Source organism: Dermacentor variabilis, chromosome 9 (assembly GCF_050947875.1).
Source record: "Dermacentor variabilis isolate Ectoservices chromosome 9, ASM5094787v1, whole genome shotgun sequence".
Taxonomy (NCBI): domain Eukaryota; kingdom Metazoa; phylum Arthropoda; class Arachnida; order Ixodida; family Ixodidae; genus Dermacentor; species Dermacentor variabilis.
Window position 1 is genome coordinate 145,534,471 of NC_134576.1, and position 23,877 is coordinate 145,558,347.

General features: G+C 43.1%; 1 protein-coding gene across 2 annotated transcripts in view; it reads left to right on the top strand.

Annotated features, from left to right (window-relative positions):
• The window catches only part of LanA (laminin subunit alpha), a 139,232-nt gene that overhangs the window by 86,687 nt on the left and 28,668 nt on the right, over positions 1 to 23,877 (top strand). For both annotated transcript variants that reach the window (XM_075669831.1, XM_075669832.1), the window contains 17 exons: positions 1,067 to 1,153; positions 1,247 to 1,458; positions 1,704 to 1,804; positions 2,525 to 2,705; positions 3,834 to 3,977; positions 4,727 to 4,878; positions 5,834 to 5,938; positions 7,284 to 7,395; positions 7,513 to 7,680; positions 8,302 to 8,492; positions 8,586 to 8,702; positions 15,724 to 15,881; positions 16,469 to 16,595; positions 17,361 to 17,454; positions 17,972 to 18,088; positions 19,561 to 19,746; positions 22,898 to 23,052. In XM_075669831.1, the coding sequence (XP_075525946.1) occupies positions 1,067 to 1,153; positions 1,247 to 1,458; positions 1,704 to 1,804; positions 2,525 to 2,705; positions 3,834 to 3,977; positions 4,727 to 4,878; positions 5,834 to 5,938; positions 7,284 to 7,395; positions 7,513 to 7,680; positions 8,302 to 8,492; positions 8,586 to 8,702; positions 15,724 to 15,881; positions 16,469 to 16,595; positions 17,361 to 17,454; positions 17,972 to 18,088; positions 19,561 to 19,746; positions 22,898 to 23,052 (2,407 nt within the window). The remainder of the gene's footprint in view (positions 1 to 1,066; positions 1,154 to 1,246; positions 1,459 to 1,703; positions 1,805 to 2,524; positions 2,706 to 3,833; positions 3,978 to 4,726; positions 4,879 to 5,833; positions 5,939 to 7,283; positions 7,396 to 7,512; positions 7,681 to 8,301; positions 8,493 to 8,585; positions 8,703 to 15,723; positions 15,882 to 16,468; positions 16,596 to 17,360; positions 17,455 to 17,971; positions 18,089 to 19,560; positions 19,747 to 22,897; positions 23,053 to 23,877) is intronic.

Sequence of the window (23,877 nt, forward strand, 5' to 3'; positions counted from 1 at the left end):
TAGAACAGCATGTATTTAGCACCTCAATATAACGAAGTGCATTTATGCACGATTTCGATATAACAACATTTTACTGCCACCGCAAAAGAATACCGAGACAATAAATGGAAACTTCTGTGGACACAGATGGCCAAATGGTTGAATTACAGGTGGCTTCTTGTGAACATACCTCTGTAATCACGCTCCCCGGGACCAAGAGCTATCACTGAGGAGCAGCGTCATGTTCCGTACATGATAAGATCCTATTGCACCCCGTGCACTGTATGCTTTTGGTGCAAGTGAAAGCTCGCAACGGTGAGCCAAAAAGGATGGTGGCTTGATGAGCTCCTTCTTCCCGCGCAAGCAAAAGAAAACAGGGAGAGGGGAGCTCGCTTTCGGTAACGCGATTAAGCACGCATGAAGAGGGTGGCCGTGGGAGGTCATCGGATGGGACGGGACAAGAGAGAGTGGAGAGAGACATTGATTTTAGTCTCCTTTTCTAGCGCGGCTGAGCATATGCATAGCCCACGTGCCCTGTTTTACATGTAATTCGCTGTGTGTGCAATGAGTGGGCATGGCGAGATGGCGTAGAATCATGTGCACTGTCTTCCTGTGCATTTAGTACTGGAGGTTGTGTAATCTTGAGTTTCGGAGACCCATTGAAGCTAGAGACAGATGAAGCATCCGCTTTGTGCTGCTGGTGCTTTTCATGTTAGCATCATCCCACTGCAGGCAACGCTATCGGCTGCAAGGGTGGAGTGGACGTGAAAGTGGGCTGACTTCGCTTTCGTATCTTTCTTGCATCTTTCGTCGCCGACTCTGAAACTCAACAAAATGAATTTTTTTCTCGTTCATAACTTGCTTCTTCAGATTGCCTGATAATTAGGAAAATCTTGCGGCCCGTTCTGTGTAAGAAATATTCATCGGTGACTGTGCTTATTTGCATAAAGGGTCGAATTTCAATGTAATCAAATTTCAATATAACGAAGCAAATTGCCAATTTTACTGACTTCAATATATCACAGTTTAACTGTAACTTACTTGTTTTCTTCTGGTGACTGCATTACTCTCTTCTATGTTATTGCAGCTTTGCCGAAAGCTGTGAGGTGTCTCCAAGTGGACAAGAGATCAGCTGCAACTGCAAAAAGGGATACTATGGAGCTCGATGTGATGTGTAAGTGTATGCAAGGTGAAATCGTGGGACTGGCTGTTTTCTAAGATTGTTTTGCTCGGTTTACTGCAATGAATTACTAATAATTGTGCGCAGATGTGATGCTGGCTACTTTGGTCAGCCAGATGTGATCGGCAGCAGCTGCGAGCCGTGCCATTGCAGTGGCAACATCGACCCTGAAAACCCTGCATCCTGCGACTCAGTCACTGGCGAATGTATGGTCTGCCTGAACAACACCTTTGGCACAGCATGTGAACTCTGTGCACCTGGCTTCTATGGGGATGCCATCATGGGAAAGAATTGCCGCAGTGAGTGGGACTCAATCCTTTCGAAGATATTTCTTGAACATTTTCAGATATGAAAAGTGAAACATGCGTTCATTAAAAAACTCATTTTCCCAGGATGTTGATCCAGGATACTCTTGATAGAAATTGTTTTATGTATTCCTGTTATAGGCGTAGAGTCTCAGTTTGATAAAACTGCTGGAAATCGACTTTGCTTGACTACAGGATGTATCTATTTATTTAGCTTTTTTTCTTCTTTGCTTCTATAGAGTGCTCCTGCGACAAATGCGGAACGCACTCCTGTGACCCAGCTGCAGGAACCTGCAAGTGTCACGACAATGTGATTGGAGAACTCTGTGACCAGTGTGCTGTGAGTGCTTATCTTGCGTCTTACAGCCATCATTGAACTTATCCAATTATGCACATGAGTGAAAATGCCACATTGTTGCACCATTATCAAAATATCACTTTAACATATGAATCACATCAAATCTTGACTGGCTTGTGAGGACATAGTCCACTGTTTGCAACACATCTAAGCCCTCCTTAAAAGAAGAAGCTTCTGTGCTATTTACAAACTGCCATAGCAAGCATGTCGATTTTGGTGCCATGCACTCCCCTTCCTCGGACGCATGCGAATAATTTCACAGCTCCAGAAGAAGTGTTTCAGGGCATGAATGAGGAAACGCTCTAAAACAGCTGTCCTTGTTTGACTTGTATCAAAGGTGCTGGTACATAGTACAGGTGGATTTAGCCTTGTAAGATCTGCTTGCTATGACTCTGTCAGCACATCTTTGCCTGTAAAGAGTTATTGCCACATTAGTGGTCTGATGGCGAGTCCATGTCCTCAAGAAACATGGAAGTGGCCTCAGCACTTCCCGCCTTGACACTGTAGGACCATGTAAAACTTCCATAGCACAACCTACAGTGTAAGCACAACCATGGAGAAAGCATGCATAAGTGATTCATGATTTCTGTTGTACAAGGGACAGTTTTGCAGGAAATGTATGTTGCCCGAGTGATGTTTGCAGTCTGTGCAGAGGTGGTGCAGGTGTAGCTGTGTTCATTGTGTCACTGAACTGCGGTGCAGCCAAACCACTGGGGCTTCAGCAGCTGCCAAGGCTGCCGTCCCTGTGACTGCGGCTTGGCTTCCCAGTCCAAGCAGTGTGATCTGGAAACAGGCCAGTGCCCCTGCCAGCCAGGTGCTGGAGGTCTCCGCTGTGAAGCCTGCGAGCCAGGATTTTGGCGTTACTCCATCAGCGGTTGCATCTGTGAGTGTTGTGATGCCCATTAGCCAGGATTGCATTCAGATGCACTTCTTTTTCATCATCGGGAGCATTACTTGTCTCCTGTTGAGCATAGTAATACCTTGCAATGTGCTGTAACATTGGTTGGGTAAGTGAAGGAGCAGTTGTTAAGTGAATCAAACACAAAAGAGGGTTTTTGCATAAATGAAACTTGCAAAGACAGGGCAAACAGTAGCTGTGTAATAAACAAGTACATGGCTACAGTTTTATTGCAACTAAATGCTGGAACAGCTAGTGAGAAAATGTCTCAATTTTGTTGGGTTGGCTTGTCCACTATTTGTCCAGAAATTACATTCCATTCAACCATCACCTTGAAAGAAATTATAAGAAAACTGCATCGTATTGAAATATTTCTTATCATACAAGAAAATAAACACAAGAAGAAAAAGGAAAGCTGATATGCTACATATTGCGCTCGCTTTAAAGCAGTCAGCAATAATTTAGCAGAACTGTACAAAGCTTGGCATATTCACACATTGTGTAAAAAAAAATAATGTGATCTGCCTCACTTCTGTTCAGTATCTGACATTGGGCTAAACCCCATTGTGATACACTTTTATTGAGTTTCCTTAACTACTTATGACAAATTGGTTTTTTGCATAGTGAAATGCTGTACTTGTAAATCAATTAGTCATGTTTAGGTGAGCTTCTCATACTGTATCATGTGAGTCATGGTATCAGTGGGCAATGTGACCAAATCCAAATGTACATACGTGTATGTCAAATGTGTTGCATAGGCCCACAATCACAATACTACATATACCCAGGCAGCTCAAAAGGCAAATGGACCATGAGTCTGTAGTCTAATTTTATGTGCAACTTGGCGATAGTTAGCAGGTGAAGTGCAAGTTAAACATCTGTATGGCTAACTGGGGGCACGTCCTATTACTGCATTTCATGCATCTCTTTCATTATGCGACATGTAGTCTGATATACACATGCACATGTGAATCTGAGCTCTGTAATACGCCATTAGCACATACCACTTGCAGTCCTTAGTAATTATGTTTTATAAATCCTGGCTCTGCTACTTGCATGATTGACTGAAAAAGTGCACTTCTCCCCTGCACATTTATTCCTTCTCTTTTTTAGCGTGCAACTGTGCTGCCAAGTTTTCGGCTGGTGCTGTCTGCAACCAGCAGACGGGTCAGTGCCAGTGCTTGCCTGGCGTAATTGGGGAGAAATGTGACAGCTGTCCACACCGATGGGTCTTCGTAGAGCGACAGGGCTGCCATGGTGAGTATGTAACAATCAGTGAGAACTGGCTATTAACTTGTTCTTTCTTGAGTGTCATTGCTGTGTGCGTTCATACATACAAGACTATAGCTTCCACTGCAAGCTTGTTGCTTCCTTTGTGATAGCTTGTGTTGTGCAATGCAACAAACTTGTAATAATTTGAACTCAAGATTCAAAACTCCTGTTAATTCACAGTGTTTTCAGCAGTTTGATTGCTCCTGGTGCACTTTCAATGCATTTCAAAGCAACTTGGATCAAACACGGCTTTTTGTTAATTTGGCATATGTAAAGCTTTTTGGCTTCCCGGGGCTGAAAAACATGTCCAAAGGCAACAAACAAGTGGACAGGCATGTGGCATTATTGGTAGAAAGATGACCATGTTTGGCAGGCTACTGTTATTAGGTGTCACTGTGAGATTGTGCCACTGACCCAGCCAGTAACATATGCAGAAAAAGGCATAAAATTGTTTTGTTTTTTGTCATATAGCTTCATATCATAACTCATAATTCTGTTTATTAGCATATTTAATTAGTTTGTGACTAAACTGTACCACCCTGGATTAAGGCAGTCTCATTCTAGCTGCTCCATTGATAGTGCCAAGCAAATTTTGTGTCAATAGGTATGCTGGGATAGGGTAGCACTGATGCATCCCATCAGAGATTTGATTGCTTATTTAGTTGTATGAATGTACATCTGTGCTGTTTAAGGGACCCTTATTAACACTAGCTTATTGTGCATCACATGCGTAGAATGCGGCGAGTGTGTGCATGCACTGCTGGACGACACAGACCAGTTGGCAGGTCTCTTCGGCGATATCCAGTTTGAGGTGAAAGACTTGTCGGCAACATACCTGGCCAACCAGCGGTTGCAGGTGGTCAACCAAACTGCCCATGACCTCCAGGTATGTACTATAGCACAGGCGGTAGTATACCTAAATAGTTTGTCAAATTACTTGTTACATGTAATGAATACATTGTTGCGCCAAAAAAGGAAAATAAAGACTTGGGAAGGAACGTTCTGTAATCAACAAAGGTAACGCGCATTTACCTGCGCATTACACGGTTTGCCTGGAAGGAACATGCCAGCCACTACTGCGTGAGATAAAGATACTGGGCAGGAGTGGTGATACGTTAGCAAGAGAACTTTTGGAGGCATATCACATAAAAGTAAGAGGCACGAGTTGTATTAGTGACACGTCTGTTTTTCTGTTTGAAAATGAGTTTCAAATGTTGAAAACGTCACTGTAATCGCTCTAGGCAACACTGATGTACGCATGCGTATTTGTTCATTCTCCCTGCCCTGCTGTAAGAATAAAATCAGTTGAAGTTCAGCGCTCATTCTGTCGTTTCGTACTCTTCTTTCGCAATTCTTTATTTTCCTTTTTTGGCGCAACAATGTATTCATTAGATCCCAACCAACTCGCCCAGCAACAAGTTCTACTTGTTACATGTCATTATTTGGTTTATTTATTATTTATTTATTGGTTTAAGTGGCCTAGAGACAGCATAATGTATCCATGTGCTGAACTCTTCTGATTGTTCTACATAACATGGGGGCTGTGCTTAGAAAGATATAAATGATACAGTCTGTGCACGTGAAAATAATGCAGTGCTTATTAGGCACTTAGCAGTGTTGATAAAAGCACCATATTCTAGGTAATTTCACTGTGTCGTGAATACAATATAGGCACTTTACTTAATGATTGGCAGTGCTCCTTTGCTTGCAACATGCTACAAAGCTCATCCGGATTTGGACAGAAAATTGCGTAGTTACAGGATATAGTACAAGGCATCATGTGTTTAGAGCCAGTAGTGCTTGCACAGCTTGCTGGACACTGATGTTTATTTTTATTACAGCTTCAGTTTGAGACATTCCGATCGGAACGGGAGGCAGAAGATGCCAGTCCCTTAGGACAGAATGTCTCTGACTTGGAGACCTTTGGCAATGTAGTTCGCAAGAGTGTGAGTAAACAACCCTGTTCCATATGCATTGCTCCTTTTGCATGGAATTGAAAATTACCAGAAGTCTCCTTTCGTTCTCTATATTTGTAAAGTAAGTATATGCTGGTGAAACAGCGATACATGGCATTCATTCACATGATTGAAATCATACATGTGGTTTTACCTTCTAAAAATTAGGTTTATAGTGTCATCAGTAAGATTGACATCCCAGTGTTTTATCAGCTTGTTGAGCGACTTCCATCTTTGGCATAATGGGAACAGCAAATTAATTGATGACTGTAATAAAACATGCCAGTTTAAAGAGTATTACCATATTTACTCGATTCTAACATGCCCATTTGTTTCCAGAAAAACATGCTAGAGATAACCAAATGCATGTTAAATTGGAGTACGACTCCACAACTAAAATAGTGGTGGGGTACCATCCTTGGCATTAGAATTTTCTGTCATCCAATCCAATTCACATGTACACTGCTGCAGCTGTGAGAGCAGTGGAAGCTTTGTGCCCACTCCATAAGTGCATTAGGCTGCAGTAGTCTGCAAAGCATTTAAGAAATGTGATATTTCAAAGTCCTTAGACGGTGCTGAAGATGCGATGCTCTGTCAGGCCAGTGTTAGTCGTATCGAGGCATTCGACAGCAATGACAAATTAAGTGATGCTTGGTCTAAGTAGCCCAGATGTAATAATTTTCCAAGTCTGAAGAAGTTGCCATTGCTCTCTAACTATTAAAAAATAATGAGTGAAGTATGAAGGGCATCACATTTATCATTTCTTGAAGTGTGAAAATTAAGATGTGTGTTACCTTTTAGGGCATTCCAGTTTCGATTTGTGGCCATGAAAATCTTGTATGCTTTACAATACAGGGAGTGTTCAAATCAAGTAAATACAATGAATCTACAAATACGGTGAAGTGATGAAGGGGAATGATTGTCATCCACCTGACAGTAGCATGAAGCTACAAAGAAAGCTCACATGCGTCTCTCAGAAAGAAAGCTGCAGAAATTCATAATAGTTTCTACAGAATTGATCTGCTACATGCAGTATCCCAGCTGCACATTGACTTGCCAATAAATTTGGCCTCGCTGCAGCCTCGTAGACTCCTGGTAAGCTGAGATGCTAGAGTGACCATTAGTAGATGATTGAGTGACCAACTCCATTGTGGAGCTTTCTTTTCGAGAAACCAGTATGGATTTTCTTTGCAGCTTTGTGATGCTGTCAAATGGACGACAGTTATTCTCTTTCATAATACTTATTCTACCAAGTGCATTGCCGTAAACTTATTTGTCGTAGTTCAGCAATGTTATCACTACTTCTTGCCAATCAAAACTTGCATCTGCTTCTTAGATGTCGGTGATCCTCTCTTCGGCCAGGACAAATGACAATGCTGCATTTGCGACTAAGATGGCTGCTTTACAAGAGGAAGCTGATGTCAACAAGACCATCAAAGAAATGCAAGGTAAGAGCACATTCGTACTCATAATGATTGCAGGTGTGATCATATGGAGAACAGGCAGTCAGTAGCAGTGAGAGGATGCGCCACGAAGCACTCTTACATGGGCATTCTTCTGTGCAGACATTCTGTACAACCTGATGACATTCTCGGAAGGCATTAGCACATCGTCTGCTAGCAGCATTGAGCCAATGCTTCAAGAAGCGAAGCGCATCACTGAGCGGCTCAATGATACCACCTTTGTTCCTGAATTTCGGCAGTCCGAGGATGATCTAGCCGAGGCTCGTGAAGGTGTGATATTTGTATTTATTTATTTGCACTGTAAGCTCTTTATAGATCCATTGCATGAGTCACATTAAACATCATAAGCACAAAAGAAAAGGTGCTTCTATGAGTTCACAGAGGCATTAATGATTATTAAGACAGATACAATTAGCTAAAGAGTCAGTAAAAATTTCTCTTAAATTGATTCATCTGCCCGGCTGATAAAAGAGCCAAATATTTACAGTCTTTAACCTCTGCGTCTTTAATTCACTACATATGAGAGAATCAGCTTTCCAAGACTGAAACTTCACCGTGATGCTGCTGTGGCAAGGGCTATTAGCACACTAGGCAACCATTTTGTTTAATGCAATACCTTTGACATGTCCTATTATTCAGACTCTTTCATGGCACAGCTATGTGTTGTATACGGCCAACGCATGTGCGTACGATGACAATCAGACAGAGTGAAACAATATGTCATTTTACCAAGTGTCTAATACATAGAATACCAAAACCGTGTATGGGAGGGTCGTTCCTTTTTATTCATTTCATTAGACTTAAATATCTAAGCCGAATCTCTTCTGGATGTTATGTTTGTCGTCTGATTTCTCTTTTGTGCCCCTTCAACACACTTATTAACTTCCTCAGCCTTGGAGCAAGCACAGCAGTTCTCGCTGCCTGCGGTGCAGAACAATGCAACACTTGCCGAGCTCAGGCGCAGCATGCAGCAGGACCTGGAAGACCGTCTGCACGAGTTGGCTAACCACACAGCACGCGCCAACACCATGATGCGCAAGGCTTCGGGGCTGCTGCACAAAGCTAACAGTTCACCATTCAGGGTACCTTAATTGCGTGCAATTTAGGCTGCATGTTGGGTGCATTCCACGGTGGCAGGATATTTACAAAGTATTTGAGCTTCTTTGCCTTTACAGGGCCTAGTCGCTCAGAGTGAAGAGCTGCAGTCCAAGGCCCAGGAGCTCTTGAGAGAAGGCGAGGAGTTGCTGCGCCAGTGCTCTGGCTTCAATTTGGACGCAGACAAAGCCCTTGATGTGAGTGCCTTGGGCCTTTTATATACATGCCAGAAGGCTGAATTAAAATACATATATTGCCTTTTCTTGTACATCCTAACATAGCAATTTTTATAACTTTTCGCATGTTGTCTGTGCTCGGATGACATTTAGCCAGCATTGTATTCATTTTAAAGAACATTTATTGAGGCCAGCTAGCAGGATTCACATATCTCAAGGGAGAGAATTTAACACCAAGTTGTAGCGCACTAAAGTACTAGGCTTAGTAGCTTAGCTACTCTGGACTGTGTGAATGCGATAGTATAAAATGTTGAATTAGGCGTGTTGTACAAGGAAACAGAGCTAAGAACAGGAGACAAACATCTCCTCTTGTCGTCATCCTGTTCTTAGCGTTGTTTCCTCCAAGTTCGGAAAAGAAATAGACAGCAACATTTTTCTTTCCTATCTTCTTTCTTTTACTGTTCCTTCATCTCTTCTCTTCCATCACTTCCTAATTTTCCTACGCAGCTAGGGTTAACCTTGTGTATGTGCCCTCCCTGGGGTGTAATATATTAGGTTGTAGTGGCAAAGTACGGTTGGCGCCTGCAGCCTTACCTGTTAAGTGCTGCAGCGTCCCCAAGTTGGGCTCTGTGGTGGGTGGCTGCCATTGCCGCCGAAAAGAAAAGAAAGTACTATGGGAACACCCGCATTTCCCCGCATACTTGATTGTCACCCTCAAAAGAGGGGACACACCGATGACCTAACCACATGCTTCGACTGAACGAGAGAGACCTATCCAAAATATCATGTTGTGCACAGCGAGAACTCTGAAAAACAGGCCAGATTCATTTCCTCTTTCATAGTTGCAAAATCTTTAACCGGAGCCATAGGGTTAGGTTATAAAGTAACGAAAATGGCTAGCGGAGACCTTCTTCTTGAGATCCCTCAGAAACATCAGTACGAGAAGCTAGGCAGTCTTGTTACATTTGGTAACAAACCAATTTCTGTTACACAACACCGAACAATAAATAGCTCACGAGGAGTCGTGTCAGAGGCAGACCTCCAGGATTTGACTGAAGCTGAACTCTGGGAAGGGTGGAAAGACCAAAATGTAATCAATGTAAAGCATATTATCCTAAAACGGGACAACAAAGAAATTCCCACCATACACCTTGTCCTAACATTTGCATCTAGCGTTCAGCCAGAAACCATTGAAACAGGATACATAAGGCTAACTGTCCGACCATATATCCCCAACCCTAGACGGTGTTTCCAATGTCAAAGGTTCGGCCATGGCTCGCAGAGCTGTCGTGGTCAAATAACTTGTGCAAAGTGTGGAGTCCAGGGCCACCCCTCCGACAACTGTAGTGGCACACCTAATTGTGTGAACTGCAGTGGTGACCATCCAGCCTACTCACGCTCCCGTCCAAGCTGGAAGAAAGAAAAAGACATAATGACCCTCAAGTCAAAGAAAACATTTCGTTTAAGGAAGCCCGTGAAAGATGCTCACCTTTCCACAGCACACCTTATGCTGATGCGGTGCGTCGGGGGGCAGCGTCACAGCGGCCAATGCCAAGTGCCCAGCCCGCGCGCAGCGAGCTGGCACCTTTGGCTCCTGCCCCCAGGGTGGAAGTAGGTAAGCCTACTCCATCCAACCAGCAAACAGGCCAGGCTACCCTTGGGTTGCTGGCCCCACAAAAGTTATCTGCGGCAACGTGCGCTACGCGCAGCGATCCCGCAGTACCAAAAGCGGCCCCGAAGGTGGGTGCAGCCAAGGCTGCCCCAACCTCCCTGGCTCCTTCCAGCACTGACAACAGCCGGCGCAGCTCAGACCCAAAGGCAGCCCCATTGACCTCCAGGCTGGTGGGCGCAGGGGTCTTGCCCTCCGAGGCGGGACTGTCTCGGATAACTTCTCACTCCCAAGAGCATGTGTCCGGCGCTTCACAAGAAGCAATGGACACTACACCAATCCCCACAGTGCACCAAGTGCCTAAGGAGTGGCGAGGCTCCCTCAAACGCTCCAGAAAGGACAAAACGCCTGTTACAGGGCCTGCAAAGAGCTCTGTAATCTAAGGCATCACTTCTGTTTCTGTACACACAGCACAAGCTTACTTTAAATATGGATACACAAATCATTCAGTGGAACGTCGGAGGTATTTTTTGAAACCTTGATGATGTGCAAGAACTTATCCACGAACACAATCCAAAAGTGCTGTGTTTACAGGAAACACACTTAAAATCAAAACACACAAACTTTCTCCGACAGTATGTTATGTTTCGCAAAGATCGCGATGATGCTATGGCATTATCAGGTGGTGTTGCCATTGTTATTCATAAAAGCATTGCATGTCAGCATTTACAGCTACAAATGCCCCTTGAAGCAGTGGCGGTTCGAGTTGTTCTCCTAAACAAACACATCACCATTTGCTCGTTTTACATACCCCCACATTACAAATTAAACAAACATGAATTTCAGTCCTTTATAGATGAATTGCCAGAACCTTATGTTGTTCTTGGCGATTTCAGTGCACACAGCTACCTGTGGGGCGACTCTCCTGTAGATGCGCAAGGTCGTCTTGTTGAACAGTTCCTTTTTTCTTCTGGTGCGTGCCTTCTGAATAAGAAGGAACCCACATATTACCGTCCTGCAAACAGAACCTTTTCTTCAATTGACCTTAGCACAGTTTCCCCGTCTGTACTGCCTGAACTTGAATGGGAAGTTACCAACAACCCTTACAGGAGCGACCACTTCCCCATACTGCTAAGAACATCTAAAGAAAATGAATATCCACCACAGGCTCCTAGGTGGAAGGTTGATACAACCGATTGGGAGAAATTACGAACCCTTACTAGTATCTCATGGGCTGACATGACTTTGTTAGGAATTGATGCTCTGTGGAGTATTTTACAGTCTTCATAATAGAAGCCGCATCTAAATGCATATCTGAAGTAAGTGGCTTGGCATACAAACGCTGTGTCCAGTGGTGGAACGACGAATGTAGGACCGCTTGCAAGAAACGGAACAAAGCATAGGGGTTGCTACGCACCTCTCCCACTGCGGAGAATCTTATTAACTTTAAAAAAGTTAAATCCCAAGGCAGGAGAACCCACCGACAGGCCAGAAGAGAGAGTTGGCAGAAGTTTTTATTGGGTATCAACTCGTATAGAGATGAGGCCAAATTCTGGAACAGGGTTAATAGGATAAGAGGGCGACAAACATATTCACTTCCTTTGGTAAACGCACAAGGTGATACACTGAAAGATCAGGCAGACTCACTTGGGGAGCACTTTGAGAGCATGTCAAGTTCAACCCATTATTCAAAATCCTTTCTCAAATATAAGCAAATTGAAGAATGTAAGCCATTCATAAGAAAATGCCAACAGAGTGAACCGTACAACTGTCATTTTAGTATTGCCGAGTTGAGAGCTGCCTTGAGTGCATGCAAGTGCTCTGCACCAGGATCTGACAGAATCATGTATGAAATGATCAAAAACCTACACAACGACACAAAAGTTACACTACTCGCACTTTTCAACTCTATTTGGGCTGCAGGAGACCTTCCAACCGCATGGAAAAAAGCCATTGTGGTCCCTGTTTTGAAACAAGACAAAGACCCCTCCTTAGTGGCAAGTTACCGCCCGATAGCCCTCACAAGTTGCCTTTGTAAGGTATTTGAAAAAAATGATTAATCGGTGACTCATCCATTTCCTTGAACTGAGCAAAATGCTTGATCCCTATCAGTGTGGCTTCAGAGAAGGGCGCTCCACAACTGATAATCTTATACGTATTGAAAGATATATCCGTGACGCATTTGTACACAAACAGTTTTTCTTATCCATATTCCTCGACATGGAAAAGGCGTACGACACAACGTGGCGCTACGGCATCCTGAGAGACTTGTCAGAAATAGGCATTCATGGCAATTTGCTAAACCTAATAGAAAGCTATTTGATGAATCGTACCTTCCGGGTAAAAGTTGGCAATGTACTGTCACATCCTTTTATACAGGAAACTGGTGTACCCCAGGGAGGCATGCTCAGCTGCACACTCTTTATTGTTAAGATGACAACACTTCGTGCTGCATTACCACCAGGCATTTTTTATTCCGTCTACGTGGACGACATTCAAATAGGTTTCAAATCATGTAACCTCGCAGTGTGCGAGCGACAGGTACAGCATGGCCTGAACAAAGTGTCAAAGTGGGCAGAGAAAAATGGATTCAAAATCAATCCTCACAAAAGCTCTTGTGTTCTTTTTACAAGAAGAGAGGCCTGGTACCGAATCCTTGCTTAGAACTGCATGGACAACAAATACCTGTCAGCAAAGAGCACAAATTTCTGGGTATTATACTTGACTATAGGCTCACTTTCATTCCACACATTAAATATCTTAAAGAAAAATGGCTAAAAACAATGAACTTATGAAACTTCTATCTCAGACTACATGGGGTAGTGACAGGAAGTGTCTAATGAATCTCTACAAGAGCCTAATTCGGTCACGATTGGATTATGGTGCCGTAGTGTATGACTCTGTCGCCCCGAGCGCGCTAAGGATGCTGCATCCTGTCCACCATCTAGGTATTCGCTTAGCCACTGGCGCTTTCAGAACAAGCCCGATTGAAACCTTATATGCCGAATCGAATGAGTGGTCACTCCACCTGCAGAGATCATACATCAGCTTTACATATTTCCTTAAAGTGCACTCTAAACTTGAACATCCATGTTTTAATAATGTTACCTACATGACGTGTGCTACACTTTTCCGCAATTGTCCCTCTATAAGACAGCCTTTCTCGCTGCATGTGAAAGAGCTTAGCGATGAAATGCATGTCCCACTCCTCGAGCATCGCTTAATGCACCTAACCAAGCTCTTACCTCCTTGGGAGTGGCAGGCGATAGAATGTGACGTATCCTTTCTAAACGTTGCAAATCATGCTCTAGAGGTCGAAATTCAAATGCATTTCCTAGAACTTCAGTATAAGCACTCGCGCACAGAGTTCTACACAGACGATTCCAAGTCACATGCCGGAGTTTCCTATGCAGCCGTTGGTCCATCCTTCTCGGAATCCGATGTACTGCATCCAGAAACAAGTATCTTTACGGCTGAGGCCTACGCACTATTGTCAGTAGTGAAGCATATAAAGAAATCTAAACTTCAAAAATAAGTTATATATACGGACTCCCTAAGTGTTGTGAAGGCCTTGATGTCATTCTGTAATCACAAAAATGCAATAATTAGTGAACTCTGTTCCGCCCTGTGTACAGCAGATATATCTAACCAACATGTGATTATATGCTGGGTGCCTGGCCATAGGTGCATTGAGGGTAACATTCTAGCGGACCAGATGGCCACATCAATTTCATTGCATGCAGTTACTGCTGCTGCTTATCCTACTGCTTCGGTCCCTGTCACAGACCTGAAGCCCTTCTTAAGAAGGAAATTACGGAACCACTGGCAACGCATGTGGGACGCAGAAATAAATAACAAACTGCATGTAATAAAGCCACAGTTACGTTCTTGGCACTCCGCAACAAAATCACGGCCAACAGATGTCCTATTCTGTCGTCTCAGAATAGGACACACATTTGGCACGCATGACTTTTTACTCACTGGAAATGATCCTCCAACCTGTGGTAGATGCGGGGAGAGTCTGAGAGAAAGAAACATTTTCCCCTAGCATACAGGCAGCACATCCCCCTTCACCCTGTAATGTTACTCGGCCCAGAACCGCTCTTTGACACCAACGCAGTCCTGGGTTTCCTGAAATATGTTGTATTACATGTTACTAGCCCCACACATTCGTAGCGTCTCCTCTCTTCATAGGATGCCGCTGTGGTAGCTGTTTCATATAGCACATGCCTCTAGGAGGGCTCTGGCGAGGCAGTAGTGCTCCAGGTAATTTTACCATCTCACATATTTTCTATATTGCATCATTCTTTCACTATGGATTTTACTGCACATAGAACATGTCATTTGTCATCGACATAATCTTATTACAGATATATTTTACGCACTCTAGAGCGACTATTTTTAAGGCCCCTTTACAGCCACGTCACATCAACTTCATAGAACTCACAACTACATTGTGAACTCATCACCACGGACCTGGCACTCTTTGGCCAAACCTGGCCCTTACGCCAATAAACGCAGTACATTCATTCATACAGCAAAATATAGGATAATTATGCTAAAGGTGCATTTTATCCTTGGGAAGTGGTGAACCAACTCTTAGTAGACAGATTATTAGAGGGGTTTAGGATAGGGGCCCCAATAGTTTGGGGCCCCAAAGAGCTTTACGGGTGTTAGTGCTGGGGCATGCAGGAGTGAAGAGTTTTAAAATAGGGCTTTGCATTTTCAGATAGTGTCTTGCCCTTGCAGCCCCACTATGGCACCAAATAAAAGCTATTATACATAAACATAAAGTAAGATATACCATTTTATGATGGGAAGAGTAATTCTGACTCATGTTTTTGTATTTAATCACAATTTAGAGGTTATTCTATTAGCAGTAAGCAATTTGTTGCGCTTAGTTTTCAGTAACCAACTTTACGTGCCCTCACCAGCTAAGTTAAGCCATGTTAGGCCTACGAGCCATGAAATTGACACTCGAACATGGAATCAGCAGCGTCTAATGAATCAGTCTTCATTACAGACGTTAGTTGGGAGAATGCAATAAGCGCAGTCACTTCTCCTAGCTTACAAACTTCACACCTTACCATAAATCGAGCCTACTTTGGTGCTAGGTTACAGCTGTCACTTGGATGGGTCCTACCATGTTTGTTGATGCAGAGCTTTTGGGGAGCCTTTGAGGCTCCTGCTAAATCAGTGAAATAGCATGTCCGACGCAAAACCCAAATGCAGTTTCCGTCTCTGGTATGCACAGTGACTTCGACGCTGTTTCTTTGGGGCCCCAAAACGTTTGGGGCCGCTATTCTAAAATTCTGTATTATGTCTTTAATGGCAACAAGAAGAGAGAAGGAGTAATGACCCGAGTGCATTGCATTACTTTAGAAATAATGGCCAGCAGTTCTGCTGAAGACATCCCATGGTGTGTCATTACAGGCGCTGGGTGACAATGAGCGTAGACTGCGTGATTCAGTGGACGAGCTCAAAGAAACCTTGGCCAAAGTGAAGAAGCAGACTGACGACGTCGAGCCAGCTGTCTATGATGCCGTTGACCACTCACAACAGCTTGAAAACCAAGCTGAGGAGTGCAAGAAGTAAGTTTTAGCGCCAATAGAACTGTTCACTGACCTCGTTGAACAGGCTGTCATTTCACAATTAAAACCAGCCCCTGTTCATTCTGGGCTCTTACCTGCACATCTGCAAACATCTGATCGCAGGTTCAAGCATACCTGTTGTTCATGCTTCCTTGTGCCTTACTTAAAATTTTCCTTGTGTAGTTACGATAACTTCGCACAAATCTTGGCAGTGAGATTTGCTCTGTGATTATGAATTGTGCTCTGTACTAGTTTATTTATTGCGTATCTTGTAAGTCAGTGGCATTTGGATGCCTCAGGGCCCCCACTGTTTATCTACCAGTGCCATGTCTTTTGATTTCTCTGTTGCATTGTTCCTTGCTTGATATTTGATGTTAATATACCTTTTGTTTTGATGAGTCAACCCGTGTTTGTAGCAAAACCAGTGTTACAAGAATGTTGTACCACCAGTACCAATTAGAAATAGCAAATTAGAAAAGCAAATTGAGAAATACAAATTGTGGAAGCAGCAAATAACGAGGACATCTTTTTACACTTACTAGAATGCATGCATAAAATGCCTTGTTTTGTTGTGTTCTGTTTTGCAGCATCTTATATGACACAAAACAAACATCTGCATCAGCGCTTGCCTATGATGAAATTGCCAAGGCAGTTGATGATGCTCTCAATTATTCGCATGCTGCAAAGGCTGCTGCCGATGAAGCTCACTCCATGGTAAAGTTTTCTTGTCCCAGTTCTTTTAAACAGATCTAAAAAAACTTTTGTTAATTTTTATTGCTGCAGTGCTGTAGGAAGATTTACACTACTCTGATGCTGTTTGTAGTGAATGAATAACCACCATGCATTAAAAAAAAAGAATGACACAGAGGGCTGATGCCATTATTTACATATGTGTCTTGCTGTTGTTGCAAGCATAAAATCTCACGATAGATGGGCTGCCTGTCTGTGCAGTACTCTTGCATCACTGATGCTTTGAGGAAGCTATTATGCTGGCATTGCCTTGCATGTGACTTACATGTGTTCAGTTGTTTTGTATTGGTTGTTGCTGTATCTTTGATCCTTTGTTTCCCACTAGAATCGAGGAAAGTGCATATTTATGGCTACTCCTTCCTTTTAATGCATGAAAGCAGACCAAATTTGATGTTTTTAAACCATGACAGTCTCCAATATGGCAACAATGTGCCTATGCAGATGGTAACATTTGTTGCCATTGAGAAGTCAACAGGGGAAAGACAGGGAACTTAACCACAGAATATCTCTGATTGGGCTATACTGTACTGGAGAAAGGGAAAAAGGAAATAAAAATAAATGCAGCAATCTGAGTCTGCAATTGTTTAAGGTTGTTCAGCAGCACTCAAGATATATCAGAACATTTTATACGACTGTGCATTGTAAACCATGCAATTAAATGAGTCTTGGTGCCAGTGACAAATTGGTCAAAGCACGAAGGGGACTTAGACCTCTAAATAAATGTTTCAGTCTGTTGGTATCATCGACCGTGCTTCTGACTCTAAGGGCAACAGTGAAGGTCTCCTCGCCAATGCAAGGGAACTGGAACAACATGTAGAACATGGTAGGTGTTAATAAGATGCTTACTATCGGCAGTATTATTATTACTTTTTAAAATCTGTGATAGAACTAAATAGGCAGCTGTAAAAAAGTTGTATATAATGAATAACCGGATATAATGAAGTAACATTTTTCTTGCCGATATCAGCGTGTAATGAATACATGCATGTAATGAACATCAGCTATAGCAAAGGTACCTTTGCGTCAAATGCTATTTCCTTATAACAATGTCTGATTGAACTGGCAAATAATACTTCCTCACTTTTAGTGTTGTAGAAATTGCACATGTGGTGGTGCTTTCACAAGCTTTAATTAAACCAAATTTTGTTAGAGTTCAATTGCTTGCACAGTAAACATTATGAACAGCCAGAATGACCAAAACGAATTTTATAAAATGCCACTTTTTTACATTAAAGTGAGCACCAGCTAGAGTGTATACAATGTTTGTAGGAGCTCGCTGTAGATTGTACGAAGTCAAGCTTTACAGTATCCCACATGCATTTTTATTTTTCCACTCTCAGAAATGAAGCCAAGAGTAGGAGATGCTGTTGAAAAGCTTGCGACCATAGAGCTTCACAACAAGATGAATGCCAAGGACTTGCAAGACTTGGCACGTGACATGGACAATTTGCAAACAGGTAATTTTATTCAGGATACCTGCACTCTGCACTGAAGTTTTTATACTGTGGAGTGCCAAATGATTCCATGCTGCTTTTATGTTATGAAGTGCTGAGCAACTTCTGTTACATTTACTGCTTTGAAGTCACAAACAGTTTTCTTTGTAATAGACCATCATTCAGATTAATTCCACCACTTGCCTGCTATATATCAGAGATTGTTCATTTCTACACATCACTTTAGTAACAAATTATGTTAGCTCAGAGTCACTCTTAAGGCACGTTCACACTGAAGGTGGAGCGGCCAAAGCGGGCAAGCGGACAAGCGGAAAGTGGGTAAACGTCCTCACCAGGCGTGTAAAAGCGAGCGGAAAACAAGGCGCTGAGCTCGATTGCTCGCGGACCGATTTTTTTTCACCTGCCGGAGCTCTCCACTTTGCCGCAGTCAATCAGAACGCCAGATGACAGTAGTGCAGTGACGATGCTGGCACGCGCACGGTGAGGACAAACGACCGGCATCATGAGACGGCGACATGTACACCACGAAAATGCTAGATGCTCCGCTTCCTCGGCGGCGCAGGCAGCCGGCAAGTCGTCTGGTCGGAATAGGCCCGCGTGCTCACTGCCTCGTTGCATTGAAAATCCACTTCGCCGCTTAGACGCTCCGCTTTCGTTTCGGTATGAATGTGCCTTTAGAGTCATAAATGTCATAAATATTGAGCAATAGTAGAGAAAACTGCAGTGTGCTAACAGGTGTAAGTGTAGTACACATCTAATTAATTATCCATGCTTCACCATTGTGCCAGAAGACAACGTATCTTATCATCACCAGTTGTTTGCTAATGGTTTGTGTGTATTCTCCCTTCACCATGGCACATCCAGTTACGCTTCTGTTTTAGCATGCAAAGCTGTACTTCTTTTACAATCAAAGGGGCACTGTTTATTAAGGTGAGCTTAATTGCTATATTTATGTACCAAAATGTCCAATACGTATTTTCATCTTACTGAACATAAACTCTTCGCAAGTGTTTACCGTACATAAACATAGTGGTTCATTTGTAATTGGTGAAGTGCAGTCAACTCCTCATAATAACAGAGTTACACTGCATTTCAACATTTAAAAAAATGTAGTTGAGCTAATTTTGTTGGAGAGCTCAGTAGTGCTACCTGTTCACATTGCACTGGTAATGCTTTTTGGAATAATACAGCACCATCTCTGTATGTGGGCATCAGGCCAAAATCAGGCAGTTGTGGCTAGAAGTGCACAATGTCTGAGACTGCTCACGCAACTACCTAAAAGGCCTTGGTAATTGCAAGCACCTGAACTCCGGCAGAATTGTGTGGCCACTTCAGTTGTGGTCTTTTCAGCAGCTAAGTTTCTAGGCATAAAGCAAACGTTGTGAGGTTGACAGAAGAGTAACATTTGATAAGTTCTGACATCTTCTCATCCTCTCTCTCTTCTTTGTTTTTTCTTCTGCCTTGTGGTTTCACAGCTGAAGGTCAAGAAGCCCTGCAGACCTCAGTGACCGCTGTGCAGGCAGCAGCTGACCAAGTGCAAGAAACTGCAGACAAGATTGATGCCATCCTCCAGCGACTTCCTGGTGAAAACACCCATGCTCAGGAACTCTCCAGCGACAATGTAGGCTACCAGCAGGCTCTGCTGGCTGCCAGCAACTACAGTGAGTCTGGTTTTCTTCTTGTTGCTTTTTTTTCAGTTAAATGAAAGCAAAAGTAAATTTATTATTACTTATGAGTAATGATTCAAAGATATTCACCAAGTAAGCAATGACAAAATGCAAATACTGTCTGCCATATTTTGAAAGCTTATGGGTATTGAAAGCTTTTTAAGGCTCTAAATATCGTGGCTGTTGAGTGCTGAAAATCTTCCTGCCAACATTTTGTCTGCCCTCTTCATATTGCACCCAATACAAGAACCACTATTTGATCAGGCCGGAAAGTAAAGGCCAGTCCAGTCTGTGTAGTTCTCTGTTCCCATGTTGTTTTACTTCATGTGTGTGTACTAGTATATAATGCAAGGGGAAGCAGTTATTAAATGTAAATTTCTTTATAATTTTAGTACAAACTACATTGGCATAGAAAGATGCGGGAATGCTAAATTTGCCTCATCGCATATTCAGAATCAGGAAAGAGGCACCTTTTAACTACATCAGGGAGATGTGCCACTGAGGCACAATAGTTATTCATGTCATTATACCCAATTATATCATTGTGTAAATTTGTCCTTGGTCATGAAGGTTGTACAGGTCTACGCCTCTACATCCAGTCATGATGACCAGGAAGTCGAAAGCTTCTATGAAGACGTGGAATTGGCGATGGGTAGAGTGAAAACAAAATACGCTATACTAATGGGCGACTTTAATGCCAAGGTAGGCAAGAAGCAGGCTGGAGAAAAGGCAGTGGGGGAATATGGCATAGGCACTAGGAATAGCAGGGGAGAGTTATTAGTAGAGTTTGCGGAACAGAATAATATGCGGATAATGAATACCTTCTTCCGCAAGCGGGATAGCTGAAAGTGGACATGGAGGAGCCCGAACGGCGAGACTAGAAATGAAATAAAGACTTCATACTCTGCGCTAACCCTGGCATCATACAAGATGTGGACGTGCTTGGCAAGGTGCGCTGCAGTGACTGTAGGATGGTAAGATGTCGAATTAGCCTAGACTGGAGGAGGGAACGGAAGAAACTGGTACATAAGAAGCCGATCAATGAGTTAGCGGTAAGAGGGAAAATAGAGAAATTCCAGATCAAGCTACAGAACAGGTATTCGGCTTTAACTCAGGAAGAGGACCTTAGTGTTGAAGCAATGAACGATAATCTTGTGGGCATCATTAAGGAGTGTGCAATGGAAGTTGGTGGTAACTCCGTTAGGCAGGATACCGGTAAACTATCGCAGGAGACGAAAGATCTGATCAAGAAACGCCAATGTATGAAAGCCTCTAACCCTACAGCTAGAATAGAATTGGCAGAACTTTCGAAGTTAATCAACAAGCATAAGACAGCTGACATAAGGAAGTATAATATGGATAGAATTGAACATGCTCTCAGGAACGGAGGAAGCCTAAAAGCAGTGAAGAAGAAACTAGGAATTGGCAAGAATCAGATGTATGCGTTAAGAGACATAGCTGCCAATATCATTACTAATATGGATGAAATAGTTCAAGTGGCTGAGGAGTTCTATAGAGATTTATACAGTACCAGTGGCACCCACGACGATAATGGAATAGAAAATAGTCTAGAGGAATTCGAAATCCCACAGGTAACGTTGCAAGAAGTAAAGAAAGCCTTGGGAGATATGCAAAGGGGGAAGGCAGCTGGGGAGGATCAGGTAACAGCAGATTTGTTGAAGGATGGTGGACAGATTGTTCTAGAGAAACTGGCCACCCTGTATACACAATGCCTCATGACCTCGAGCGTACTGGAATCTTGGAAGAACGCTAACATAATCCTAATCCATAAGAAAGGGGACGCCAAAGACTTGAAAAATTATAGACCGATCAGCTTACTGTCAGTTGCCTACAAACTATTTACTAAGGTAATCGCAAATAAAATCAGGAAAACCTTAGACTTCTGTCAAGCAAAAGACCAGGCAGGATTCCGTAAAGGCTACTCAACAATAGACCATATTCACACTCTCAATCAGGTGATAGAGAAATGTGCGGAATATAACCAACCCTTATATATAGCTGTCATTGATTACGAGAAAGCGTTTGATTCTGTTGAAACCTCAGCAGTCATGGAGGCATTACGGAACCAGGGTGTAGACGAGCCGTATGTAAAAATACTGAAAGATATCTATAGCGGCTCCACAGCCACCGTAGTCCTCCATAAAGAAAGCAACAAAATGCCAATAAAGAAAAGCGTCAGGCAGGGAGATACGATCTCTCCAATGCTATTCACAGCGTGTTTACAGGAGGTATTCAGAGATCTGGATTGGGAAGAATTGGGGATAAGAGTTAATGGAGAGTACCTTAGTAACTTGCGATTCGCTGATGATATTGCCTTGCTTAGCAACTCAGGGGACCAATTGCAATGCATGCTCACTGACCTGGAGAGGCAAAGCAGAAGAGTGGGTCTAAAAATTAATCTGCAGAAAACTAAAGTAATGTTTAACAGTCTTGGAAGAGAACAGCAATTTACAATAGGTAGCGAGGCACTGGAAGTGGTAAGGGAATACATCTACTTAGGGCAGGTAGTGACGGCGGATCCGGATCATGAGACAGAAATAATCAGAAGAATAAGAATGGGCTGGGGTGCGCTTGGTAGGCATTCTCAGATCATGAACAGCAGGTTGCCATTATCCGTCAAGAGAAAAGTGTATAATAGCTGTGTCTTGCCAGTACTCACCTACGGGGCGGAAACCTGGAGGCTTACGAAAAGGGTTCTACTCAAATTGAGGTTGACGCAACGAGCTATGGAAAGAAGAATGATAGGTGTAACGTTAAGGGATAAGAAAAGAGCAGATTGGGTGAAGGAGCAAACGCGAGTTAATGACATCTTAGTTGAAATAAAGAAAAAGAAATGGGCATGGGCAGGACATGTAATGAGGAGGGAAGATAACCGATGGTCATTAAGGGTTACGGACTGGATTCCAAGGGAAGGGAAGCGTAGCAGGGGGCGGCAGAAAGTTAGGTGGGCGGATGAGACTAAGAAGTTTGCAGGGATGACATGGCCGCAATTAGTACATGACCGGGGTTGTTGGAGAAGTATGAGAGAGGCCTTTGCCCTGCAGTGGGCGTAACCAGGCTGATGATGATGATGATGACCTCATATGTGCGTTTGTGGTGCCACCCCATCCTTGCTTGTCTTCAGTTGATCGTGTCATGGCTCCTGAGCCAGACTTGGGCCGCCTTGCAAACCGTCTGCTGCAACGACACAAGGCCATGAAGGACCATGCCACGGACATCCAGAACAAACTGGAAGAACTGCGTCGCAAAGTGGCTCTTGCCAAGGATGAAGCTAACAGGGTCAGTGAATATGGGCTTGGCTTGCAAAAAATAAATATAGAAAGAAACTATCTGTAGTGCTTAGTGATAATGAAGCAAGAATATTCTGTCTAAACATTTTACCTTTTGAAATTGTCTTTTTTTGTAGCGAAATGGATCAAACACAGATTTCTGAGCTGCTCAACACGTGGCAAGCTTCCTGTTTCATGCACCCAAACCAATTAGAGTTGAACTCATCTCAAATATTTTTTTGAAGCTTCAAGAATAAAATATCATAGTTAGGAAGAGATTGCACAGCCGTATGCTGACTGTGAATTTGGCATAGCAGGGTTCCTTTATTAACAATTTTGTATCCAGGAAAGCATGTAAACAAGGTAATTTCTAGTAGTATTACTGTAGGCAGTATTTTAGACAGGCTATAGGAGGCAAAGAACCTCCATTTTTAAAAGGTTTACGATGGCATTTGTACAGTGACACAAGTAGTCTGTCCGATGACTGCTCAGTTTGTGTTCCTCATTCGATATGGGAATGATAGTAACAGTATAGGGTGCTTTCGATGGCTACTCATATTAAGGTTAAGCCTTGCAAACAAGTGTTTTAGCTCAAGCGAGTATGTTCACCACTTCAACAGTGCTTAGAAGCTATCAGCCTAAGGCAAGCTGGAGGCAGTGCAATGACACAGCCTGTACTTTTAGCCTAAATGATGAGTGTCAATATGTGCATGCCACATTGGCTCAGTGGCTATGGTGAATGATACTGAGCACAAAGTCACAGCTTTGATTTTCGACCACGATGGCCACTTCCCAATTGAGTTGCAGTGCTAAAACACCTGTGTATGACAAAAAA